The sequence below is a fragment of the Aulostomus chinensis genome, chromosome 3, assembly GCF_037954235.1.
Source record: "Aulostomus chinensis isolate RoL2024-O1b breed Wild chromosome 3, RoL_Achi_v1.0, whole genome shotgun sequence".
In the NCBI taxonomy this organism is placed as follows: Eukaryota; Metazoa; Chordata; class Actinopteri; order Syngnathiformes; family Aulostomidae; genus Aulostomus; species Aulostomus chinensis.
This window is the reverse complement of record NC_141322.1, coordinates 7,535,953-7,548,695: the sequence shown is the minus strand read 5'-3', so window position 1 is coordinate 7,548,695 and position 12,743 is coordinate 7,535,953. Positions and strand designations below refer to the sequence as shown.

Here is a 12,743-nt window from a genome sequence, read left to right as displayed (position 1 = left end):
CCGATTTCCATGTAAAATGTGATAATATGCGGGGCTTTAAAAATGTCATAATCCTCGCATTTTCATTGCAAAAAAGTCACACATATCTTCGCAGAAAGTTGAAAAACTTTGCGTTTACTTCACAAAAGAGCAGCCATTTTCCTTCTGATGACTTGAGAATGTTGTGAAGTCATGTCATAGGAAAGCTGCAAACCCTGTGAAGAAGACAAGTTTATGTCCACAAATCAGTCGCATTTGCCAACAAAAATAAGCTTGGAACTTGTTTGACTCATGAATGTTTTGTAAGTTTGAGCCATGTGCTTCTTGAGGTCCGAAATCAACCCATGTGAGAATTTAATAATTCCAAGCACTTTCTGTGATAGATTATGCTTGCTTTAAGGTGCAGCCTAGTGAGAACAGAGTGTTGGGGGAATTACTTTTGTTTTTTTCTTATTCATCAAACCACAGTTTTTGCAAGTTCCTGCAACACACACACACACACACACACACACACACACACACACACACACACACACACACACACACACATATATATATATACATATATACACACACACACATATACATACATATACACATATATACACACATATATATATATATATATATATATATATATATATATATATACATATATATACATATATATGCACACACACACACACACACACACACATACACATACCAACTTATGATGGCTTAAATAATGTTCCAAATACTTGTTACAAAGATTTAAACTGAAGGAAAACACCTACTACTATTTCAATAAACATAAAAATGTCTCTGACTGTCAACATTTTCAAAGTACCGGGTGATACATTTATTGAAGTAGAATTCATGGTAGGGCTGTTATTGGTGTGCATTACATTGCAGTGTCAAATTAAGAGGTCATTATGTGAATATCTGTAGGTAATAGACAGGTGGTTGAACAGCATCCTAAAAGACCCTGGAAAGACATGATTCAAAATGCGCTTCTTTGATGTCCTCTCAACGTGCGTTCACATTTTCTTTCCTCCATGAAGTTCTAACTTCAAACAGAACAGCACAGCAACAAAGCATTATCCTAATTTGCTCCAGTCTTATCTAGTCTGGTAGCATGCAGTTGCCTGAGCAAGTGTAATATTACTTTGAGGTACTGTAACGTTACTGTGACACCATTCATGGTGCCGTAACTGACTAATGATATTTAAACGACTGTAGGTTATCCTTACTTTCTTCAGCTTGCCAACATATGTCACACTCAACTGATAATATCAGTGAAGAGTGAGGGACACAACGAGGCACATCATGGGAAACTTCTTAATTTATATTTTATTTCACAAACTAGTTACTGTAAACTTACCGTTGAGGCAAACTGCTCAGTTTTAGTATGCATGCACTGTCGACATTTCAGTACTGTACACTACTGTGTATAATATATAGATATATAGTTACGTGTGTGTGTGTGTGTGTATATACAGTGTACATATACAGTGTATATATATATATATATATATATATATATCATACATATCATATATATCTCATATATATCATATATAGTATGTGATGTGCTCATGAAAAGTCAAAAGTATTGGAACAATAAATCAAGCACAGTCTCCCTCTGAAGTCATGTTTATGTATGAGTTGATTCCAGGCTGCTGGGCGGTGTTGCTGGGCTGGCACTAGAGCTTAGAGAAACCTCAGAAACAGCTTGAAGGAAGAGTTATGGCAGGAAGATTAGCAGAGATAAGCTGAATAAATGCATCTTGGTCAGAGAGACTCCAACAGCAAAGCATAAACACTGAACAGATGGTCATCAAGTGTTGTCATCTGCCACTTCCTGAATGCAGCTGTCAGGGTTGTATCCATTCGATATTTAAGTCAGTGGAATGTAAGTTTCATGAACCGTTTACGAGTAATATACATGTGCATCATGAGAGTCAATGGTTTGTCAAGTTAATCCTCCTTTCTCTGTATCTCTCAGTGTGGCAGGGAGGCTAAAGAAGACGGGGCCACACATGGGCACGCTCTGAGCTCAAGCTTTACACAGCCAAACAGCTTTCCAGCTAGAGACACAATCAGCCTGCTGGCCTGAACCTTCTGTGGCTGATGCAGCTTGGGCAGTCATTGCCAAAACTTCTGTTTTTATGTTGGAATGACCATGTAGCCTAGTGTCTGTAAACAGGACATGGTGATACTAAGGAGATAATTACATACGTTGATGGCGAGCCTTCACACTTTTGAAAACATGTTGTAGTTGGAGACGGAAAACAGCAGTTGTTTTTGTGTATTTGGTCCCGACTCATAATTAAGGTACAGTGGATTGTACAAAGAATCAGGTCAAATATAATCTCATATTTCAAGCTACAACAAACACTAAAATCATCCAGAAATGTAATTGCTGCCTGGATCAGATTCTGGCTGTCCTGAAAGGCTTTTCCATCCGCTGCATTTTACTCCTGTTTAAATGGAAACCCCAGGAATGTGGACAGGGTAAAATTGAAACAAAAAACAAATGGAGATGAGGTGAGTTGAGGTGAGACAGTTGTTTCATTGCAAAGAGTTGTGATTATTATAATCTTGCCATTCTGTATAAGTATCTGGCATAGGCTACTATTGGCTCTTGGCTAAGTCAGTTGATTTTTTAAAAAAAATTTGGTTTGTTCTTTGATTGAAAAAAATACAACGGATACATTGAAAAATCCCATTAAAAAAACAAAGAACATTCCATCTTATTGTTCAGACAGGTCTGGAGAGGGTGGATGAGGGCATATTCTGCTAATTTTTATGTTCATCTTCTACTTTCTACCACACAAGCTGCTGCAGTTTACATGCTTTTTATATTTGAAACCAAGATTACAGTCTTCCCATGAAAATGACACTTGCTGTGGGAAAATCTGACATACAGTATATATATTTTTTTAGATATTTTAATTTAAAAAAGATGTTGCTTCAGGAATCTATACAAAATGATGGGTGGAGGAGGGGGCTGAAACAAATCAACGGATGTTTCAGATTAGTGGCCTATTTTTGCCTCCAACAGGGATGTTTTCAACAATGTCTGCCAGTTTGTCTATCAACAAGATTACCAATGTTCACAATACTCAATAGGGTGGCAGAGGGGCATGGCCCACAGAAGTACCCTTTAAATCCGTATTTTTCAGCTCTCCTTGTACTATTGCATGCATGGAGAATCTTTCCTTGGCACTGCTGTTGCTTTCATTTGTGGACTAATATCAGGGGAGGTGGGGTATATGTGGGCACCCATCTCAGATTGGGGACAATCTACAAACAATACAATGGCTCTCAATGACACTAAATACTATTTCCATGTTTGATGGAATTTACCAGCACTGTGAGACTGTAAGCATGTTGTTGAGTGATGAAGTGAAGTGTGATGGACATTGAAGAGTGAGAGGTACCAGGAGGTGATCTTGGTGGTTGTAGTTGAAACTAAGATGGTAACACCCTCTGTCAGGTACTGAATCTGTGTCAGGGATTAACCCAAGTGAGGTGGACCCTGGTGTTTCCTCTGTGCAGGCTAGATGGGCTGTGACAGGTGAGTCAACCAAGCAGCAAACTCACTTCGGAGGTACTCCATCAGAATCATTCAGCATCTCCGGACAGAGCAGCTTGCATGAATTCCTTTGAGGATTTTTAAGTCTGCTCGATAGGTTACAAACTGTCAGGAAGTAAAACAGACTAGTGCAGTGGTACAGACATAAATCATTTGGCTATAATCAAACAAAAGAGATGTGTAACTGAAAAAGTGATTGCCTTGTCACCATGAATCTCCTGATAACTCAAGCCAAATGTTTAGATGAAAACATTAGCTCTGTGTCAGTGAAGACACAGTGATGCTCCTCCAATGAATGCATGGAAGATAAAATGCCCTTATTCCATCATATAATTCCATCTTCAGTGCTCTCACTGGAGCTCTTTTTAATGATGTAATAGCTCCCCGTTTCTCTGACAAGATGAAACTTGAAGCATACAGGTGGAAACATGCATTAATAAATGTTTCCTTTCAGCAGCTATTCTTGAAAAAATAGGACATTTACATCACATCCCCAGTTAGCCATGCCATCTCACACTGGGAATTTCCAGCAAACATGCTGCAATGTGGCATTTTAGTAAGGAAAACATGAAATCAGGAGTAAATCAAGTATCTGCATTTAAATTAATTCAGCTTCAGTTCACTGCATTCCTTTTAGTAGGTTAAGTCAATAGCACAGTTGACATGGACTCAAGTTCTGATATTTTCCGAAGATGTATTTGTACCTGATTTTGATACCTGGGATTCCCACCAAGCAAAGGCAATTTATGTGAATTAAAATACTTTAAAACAAAAATTATTACCTTGTACTAAGTTAACTTCAAAGAAATTAACAAGGCAAAACATCGATACAGGGTCCAAATAAAAACCAGTGAATCATTTCAAATATTCCCTTGGTCCTTTAGCAACTTCAAATGAACACTATGACACACTGTCACTGTCTTGCCGTGTTTTCTCTGTCAATCTTTGGGGTCAGAGAAGAAGCCAGGCTGCAAGTGGAGAACCATTTTGGAGACTAGGCACCAGGCAGACAAAGAATCTTTGTGAGGGAACAGTCCTCTTCAGTCATTAACGGGGTCATCAGATCAGGCATCTCATTGATGGCAACACTGACATTGCCAAAGCACAGACTTGCACAAACTTTAGCTGTAATCCACTGTAATTAAGCAACAAGTCTCATTAAAGCAACCCCTGGGTGTGTCTAAATTGGGATTTGTGTAGGTGACCGATGTACCACTCTTTCTGTGTATTCCGTGTGCAATGCAACAGTACTCCTCATATGAGTTTGAGTTGACACCGCTGATCATGGCGACTGCAGAATGAACTCAAAAGGCAGACTCAGGATTGGTAATGAATGATTCATTTGGAGCTGATGGTTTGAGAGTCAAGGGTGAGGTGAGAGCCAAGGTTGGTGTGCTGATGCACCCTTTGTCTCCTTCTTGATCTCTGTACCTCTCTTGCCATCTGTATATCCGTGTCTCCATTATTTGTCTTTGTTACTGCCCCACAGTCCTGCTTTCTTCCCCCCAACTGGTCAAAGCAGAAGTCCATCCCCATTGAGCCTGGATCTGCTTGGCATTCCTGCCTGTTAGAAGGAAGGTTTTCTTCGCCACTGTTGCAGGATGTGCTTGCTCATGGAGAATTGTTGGGTGTAGATTCATTGAAGGAGGGTGGGACTAGACCTGCTCTACTTGTAAAGTGTCATGAGATAACTTTTGTTGTGATTTGGCACTATACAAATAAAATTGACTTGACTTGACTGCTGGTCTTGGCTGGAGGGGCTGTGATCTGGCAGACTGGCAGGTTGAACTATGCAGGAAAACAAATACTGAGGATAGTTTTCAGGCTAAAAGTTTTTCATAAAATTGGAATGATTTAAAGTCAAACCTTGCTGGGGTCCAGGTATATGCATATAATATCTATTTAGATGGTGGCACAGTGGTGCAGTGGTTTGCACTGTCGCCTCACAGCAAGAAGGTTCAGGGTTTGAGTCTCGGCTCAGGCACAGGATCTTTCTGTGTGTGAGTTTAGATTCTCTAAATTGACCGTAGTGAATGTGAGTGTGAATGGTTGTCTGTCTGTAACCCCAGTCCCATGTAGCTAGAAGGCATTGATTGAAAGATTATGGAGTATTGTAGTACAATGGGACGGGGCCTGAGTTTGTCTGGATGGGCGCTGTTTATCCATTGATAGCGGAGATGGTAATGTAAAATAACTTCGGTGCCTCCAATAACTCTAAGAACCAAGCACAAAATGTAGCACTTTTCTTTAAACATAAATTCACTGTTGGTATTCAACCAAAGGTATCACTATTACAAAAACAAACAAAGTGTACGTTAAACAAAATAATTGTTTATTATAAAATTATGAATTGACATTTTGTTTTGGTTTTGTTACTTGTTCACTGTTGGCCTTTGCGAAAAATCAAGGAATGTATTCAGCTCCTTTATACGAGGAGAAATTGAGTAACAATGAAAATACAAATCAATTGTCCATCAGCCCACACTCACACACACATTCACACCGGGCTATTAAACAAAAAAAAAACGATGCAGGCCCCAATGATGCTTGTGAGCAGGGAGGCCAGAAACAAATGGCCGCTTCACTGGGGTTACCAGCACAAACGAAAATGCACGTGCACGTCTTTAAGGAGTACTCATGAGTCCAGGAAGAGTCAGAAGGATAGGGGCAAAGGCAAGAGATAGTTTCAATGGCGAGGCAATGGCAGTCGCAACACGTTGCAGTGAACTCGGCTCCGCACAGCAGCTACAATCTCTCTCCCACGGTCCAGGGCTCTCCCGGGCGCATGGCAAAAGTGCGTTCCTCTGGCAGTTCTGCGGAGTTCACACACATCACCAAGGACGACTCTCCGTCGATCAGGGTATTCACGAATATTTTCCTGCGGTGTAGCCGCTACTGGCTATCCGGCTTGGCCGCTGCAGATGCTGCTCCAGCTCTAGCACACTTTACTGCGCTACCGGTGCGGAGACGCTAAGCTCCCCCCGCCCCAATCAAGGTGACATTAGATTGGCTAACAAAGGTGACCAGCATGCCCACACGCGAATAAGGATGAAAGAATAAAGGATACTTCACTGCCCCACAAAAACATGGAACCCTGACATTCGCACCAAAGAACCATAAATTATGTTTTTTAAACTAACATCAATTTGTTCTTTGACTTGACTGTTTTTACATATTACCATCCACCTCTTTTTAACATATGTACGCTTCATCAATTTACAATTATTTATTTATTTATTTATTTATTTTTCTTTACACATTTTCACATCATGATATAAATGAATGAAATAAAGGATCCCGGGCTACATGTCTATATATGTTGGCCCAGGGTGTACCCCGCCTCTCGCCCATAGCCACTGGGATAGGCTCCAGCCCCCCCCCCCCCCGACCCTTAACAGAAATAAGCGGAAGAAAATGGATGGATGGATGGATGGATGGATGGATGGATGGATGGACCTACATGACATTTACAATTTGTTGACTTTCTGTTAAGCAGTAAGACATGGACAGTTTGCTCAGACTGATCACAGCTGCAGGGGAGTGCAGAGGCTTGCTAGTGAGCTTCGCTGTTCCTGCTTTCAGGTGCTTATGTCTGACAACATCTCATGTTTATCCTCTTTGGAGACCTTAGAGTGAGCTGCAATTTTTTTGCCCATAAAGAGCAAAACAAAATAATTACTTTGATTGATACCCCCATTTACTTATCGCACAATTTAGCCAAAACTTCAGGCAAAATCTGTCCATTTTTCCTCTTAACTTAAGTCAAACCAATTATGGACTAATTTCCAACTTCCTTAATATTTTCACCTCTTCACTCAACTGAATATTTCCCAGCTTCATCATAAATTTTTTTCCCTTTCTATATCAAGAAATAATTTTTTCAGTCCTTCTCAGATCAATGCAATGTAGATGTAGTACCTAAAACCACAAGTTATTGTTTGCATATTTTGGTTTTGCATGGATTGAACAAACAAGTGTGACATGGATAATGAACCTCTTTGTCTTTATTACCATCAACATTACTGTGTGTCTGTTCACACTGACACCCACCTCTTGGCATTTCAGGATGTCATGTGCATATCCTCTTAGGCACTAATAAAAACCAACCATTTTACAGCAACTGCACTTTTGAAAGATGTATTTATTGCAGAACAATGGTTACTTCCCTATAATGTTGGGACCCTGCAAAACGGGTGAACTTTTATTTATCAAAATAGTTCAGTGTCCTAAAACCACAAGTTATTGTTTGCATATTTTGGTTTTGCATGGATTGAACAAACAAGATGTAGAAGAAATACTATAATGAGCTCACATTTGAAGCCTTGTGTTTGGTATTTTGGCTTTTGTCATCTTGTTTTTTTTCTGCTATAGATGACCATGTTTTGATGACACAGTGGAAGTGGAGAGGAGTGAAAATTGGATCTCACTGGGACGTCACAAAACGAGAGCAATTTTAGAGAAATTTTGTCCCTGACTTCGATTCAGCTTGGAAACGTCCTCAGGCCAGATCAACAGATGTGTCAAGTTTGGTGAAGATCTGACCATGTGCAATCCTGTTACAACAGTTTCTTCTTCTATGGCCAAATCCACCACTTGGCAATGATAACAGTCAAACAGAAATTTACAGTCGTCACAATAATCCATCACCAAGTTCTTTTAAGAAATGCCTGACAAATTTGAGATGATCTGGTCAAGCAACAAGGAAGAGTCAGCTAAAGTCAACTCTATTTAATATGTATTTGTATGTATGTGTTTGTACGTATTTAGTATGTATTTGGTGAAAATCAGCTCCATAGTTTTTGCATAATCCTGCTCCCAGTCAAATGCCACTGACAACAGGACCTCATGGCAAAGGTAATAAAATCTATACTGCACTGAAGAAGATTAGTGATTCAGATGATAAACTCATTTGGAAAATGTTTACTGAAGTAATCAATCTAAAGAGAACAGAATAGAACAGATTAGTCAATGAATTTTTTTTTTAAATTCTTTTTCTTGGAGGCGGGATGTGTATAGGACTCTCTCATATATGGTAGTTTGAGACTGATTACTGTACAGTCTGGCTCTCAAGATCACCTCTCAAGGAACAAACATAAGTCATGATCTGATCAAAGGCAGCTGTCTCAATACACACTATCCCCCTCTGCCTTCAAGCTGATGTAGAGGGTTAATTGCTGCAGCTTTACCTTAAGCTTCAAGTTCATAATTAACACCAAAGGGAGCCAACTTCTCTCAATGAGCACTGACTATAGTAATTGTGGAAATTGGAGCCTACTTCAGTCTCATTTCTGATTTGATTGTGCCACTCTTCAAGGCTCCTCTCTCTCACATTTTGTGAACAGAAGTGGGGAATGGGAGTAGGTGGAAATCTCTCTAAACATCAGCACTGAGATGGCTGGGATGTGGGTGAATATTCTGTATAAACTCGGATGGTTGTTTCAAGTAAAGTCTAGAACTTCCACTGAGTGAAGTGTTCTGAGGGAGAACTCCCTTTCCGGCACTCTTGGCCCCTTCTGTCACCCACAGTTGTAAGATCAACAACATAGTATTTGTAGATTCTGTATATGTTTGCTGGTTGAAGGTTAGCAGCTGAGTAGCAGTACCTCCACAGTCCCAACAGCTCAAGTGCTATATCTAGAATTTCCCATCTGCCTTCAGCTTTGCCTACACTATTAATTGTGATTGTCTGATGCTGTGACCATCAGACCTGGCTCACTCCTTTCCATTTTTACTCCTTATTTATTGGCCCTTCCTGTGTAAGACCTTCCTCATCAGTGGGGCACCAGTGCTTCTGCTGCCTCACGACCCAGTTTCCCCTGGAGGAATTCCCTCCCTTTTCCTGCTAACGCCCCTTGTCACAAGGAAGGCTGGAGCTCCAGATTTGTCCATAAGTTAAGCTGTCTGTGGTTGAGCTGAGAGCTACATTTAGCTCAGGATGGTGGGACAGAGAGCAGACTGATAATGCATCTGGTTTCGAGGCTCAGAGGGCAACATGTGGTGTTTGCAGTGTGCCTCTGACAGGACTCAGTCCATACTGGAGTTGGAAGCAGAAAGCTGGTGAGCCTATCTTGAACTGTTTGCATGATAGTGCTGTGCGCTCCAACTTTGACATGTATTTACCCTCTGATTTAGATAAGACTTTGTCTTGAGATCCAGGTTGTATATATCACTTCACTCCTTTATTCAGGGACCAGTTGGGACAACATGTAAAAAAAAAAAAACTGCTCTTAGTACATATGAGATGAATCTCCCTGAATGCAGTGATTGTAAGATAATGGAGCTGATGAAGGAAATGACTAAGAGAGCACTTTTCTGTAAACACAGTGAACTTGATTTGTGATGCAGTAAAATCTCCTGATTCATTGCTAAGGAAGTTGTTGATTATCCCACCACATGCCAAGCAAGTGAATGTGGCAGAGAAGTATTTTACTGCTTTCATTCAGCTCCCTCTAACTCATATTAATCAGCTTAACTTGCAACACACAAGACATTCAGAGAGAATACTTGGTGACATAAAAATAAGCTGAGGCGCAGGTTGTGTGTGGATGTGAGTAGCAAGTTGGAGTAATTAATTCATCACCAGAGTGACACAGTGAGAAGGCACTCCACTTGAAGATGCCACTCAGAAGCACAGGGAGGACATCTCCTCTGAGATGAGCTCCCATCAGAATTGTCTGGACCCCTGGTGTTACCTTCTATCAGCCTGCAATGTATGCACCGTCACAGGGTGCTGCAGTGCCTCGTGGCTGTTTGCACTGGATATTGTTAACATAAGGAAAGGTGAAAAGCATCATCTTAAGGTAACTGTCATCAAAATGTGCCATTATTGTTTAAATACTTTATCTGACACTTTTTTGATGGCAACCACAAACTAGCAGATGACTATTTACATTGACACCTATGTTACATTTACTAGTCTCAAGAACACTAATGTCTTTGACTCTGATGGAGCTTTCTGATGTCACAGTGACATAACATGTTATTCAATCTGTCTTGCAGCACTTTCCTTCTATCCTAGTGTTCAATAATCCTCCTGGTCATCGGTTTAAGGAGCCAGCAGCCAATCACAAATGTGCTGAGATACACTGTTAGTATCAAGAGTGTAGTGAAGGGAAGCAGGACCAAGACAGTCATGTTGAGAAGGCAAGAGACGCATTTTGAGCAAAATTTAAATCTTAAAGCAGTCACTTACTGGTAATTCAAATGGATAGAATAACATTTTGTCCTGACTGAACAACTTTTTACAAATGAGTAGAAAATGAGGGGTTTCATAAAGCTTCTTAAAACATGTTATTGCCTGGAAAATCCGAAAACTAGAGAGATTTGTTTTGATGACATTGGTATGTATAGGTATAATTTGTGTGGAGCAGCTAAACTAACATGACTGTCTCCTGTGTCTGCTCTGCGCTGTATATTAACTCCCACCCAACTACCAACTATTACATGGAATACCCTGGTCTCCCTCTCATTTTTTAATTTCTCTCCCATCATCATTGCAGGTACATTGCTCTGTTCTCTCTATTCTCAATAAGCTCACATTTAATTGATTGTCTGGGTTTGAGGTAAGAGAATCAATCATCGAAACATTTAATATATACTATGAACATTTTTTTTAAGTTCTGATGTAATTCCTCAAGGAAATGATCACGGAGCATTCATGTTCCCATCTCTGCAACTGCAAGGAAAACATTACTGATACCTACTGTATCCCTAAAAAAAAAAAATTGACATTTTTGGTGATGTGGAAGAGAGATCTTTTACTAGTCACATCACTGTCCCTAGTTTGAGAGTGCTTGTGTAATGTCTGTACATACTCTGTCTGCAGTCATATGCTGTTTTGGTACAGTGTCGAGGAGATACCAGTCAATATTATGTTGATGTTAAATTCCAACTACTGACCCACAATTGGTACAGTCAGGGTCAGGTTTCCACTGTCTGACATTTTTGAAGAACTACAGACTCTGCCTTTTGTTAATCATGTGGCTCTGCCTTGAAATGGAATTTTAAAGTGCTACACATATAAATCCTAATAAGGCTGCATGACACTGACTGTAGAATGCTGTTATTTAGTTGCAAGTCTGATAACAGTCTTCTCTTTGCTGTCCAAGGAAATCAATGATTTGGACAGCTATGAGTACTCAGTCTCTGTGTAGGAGGAATAATGCCTCTTGAAATTTAAAGCGTGTTTGACACAATTTTTTAGTGATAGGTCATCCTATTTTAGAATAATAGATTTATTACTTACAAATGACTTGCCACCCCCCCCCAAAAAAAAAACCAGCATTTAACATCCTTTTTTCAATACTGCCAGACTGCCTCTCGCTAATTAAAACAGGGACATTTCAAATGAGCAGATGTATTACTGCTGACCCTGTAATCTAAAGTACTCTCTTCCTAATTAGATTTTTGAAACTGTGTGGAAAATGATCGTGAAGAGAATAAGCATGCAGAGCATAATTAACATTAATAAACATGTTTGCTGGTCTTTGCCTTCTAAACCCATTCAATGGCACATTTAATAAAACCCTGACCTGGTGATGTTGCTCATATTTTTTTAACCACTATGATATGGTTAAATGTAAACCTGAACCCAAGCTACCCACTGAAGTGCTAAAAGTCCAATTCTTTCATTTTTTTAAGTCAGGATGTGGTTAGTCTAGTTATCTGAAAGCCTATTAACAAGGGTAAATAGCTAGCCATGCTCAACAATCCTCACCACTTAAGACCAACCACCACCAAAACACCACTAAAGCTCCTGAATTAGCGGCATCAGCGTTACATTTCATTGTATATTTTTCATAGATATTGATGCATTAAATTAGAAAGTGTCAACATCAAATTAATTCTTATCATGTGATAGGTGGATTTTCAATGGATGTTTAGGACTTTTCCAGCAGGTTAAAAAGAAGGGCGTTTGAAGAGTGTGCTTATTTTTTCGTTGTGAAATGGTTGGCCTACATGTAGTACAACCTACATGGTTGGTCCATAGTAAAATGACTCCAGTTGTTAGGGGTATTTTGCTCTGACTGGATAGAAAAAAAGACAGTATGCAGTATATACAGGTAGTAGTAGTGCCCATCCATCGATCCATTTCCTACTGCTTATCCTGTTAAGGCTGGGGGGAGGGGGCTGGAGCCTATCCCAGCAGCCTTGGATGGGTCGCCAGTCCATCACAGGTCCAACA

At 39.9% G+C, this 12,743-nt stretch overlaps 1 protein-coding gene across 7 annotated transcripts in view; it reads left to right on the top strand.

Annotated features, from left to right (window-relative positions):
* The window catches only part of iqsec1b (IQ motif and Sec7 domain ArfGEF 1b), a 196,428-nt gene that overhangs the window by 165,937 nt on the left and 17,748 nt on the right, over positions 1–12,743 (top strand). The window contains exon 1 of one of the 7 annotated variants that reach the window (XM_086198427.1): positions 9,256–9,616. The exons of the other annotated variants lie outside the window; for them this stretch is intronic. Within the exon in view, the coding sequence (XP_086054553.1) occupies positions 9,552–9,616 (65 nt within the window). The 5' untranslated portion in view covers positions 9,256–9,551. Of the gene's footprint in view, positions 1–9,255; positions 9,617–12,743 lie in introns of those variants that run through there. 7 annotated transcript variants of the gene reach the window in all.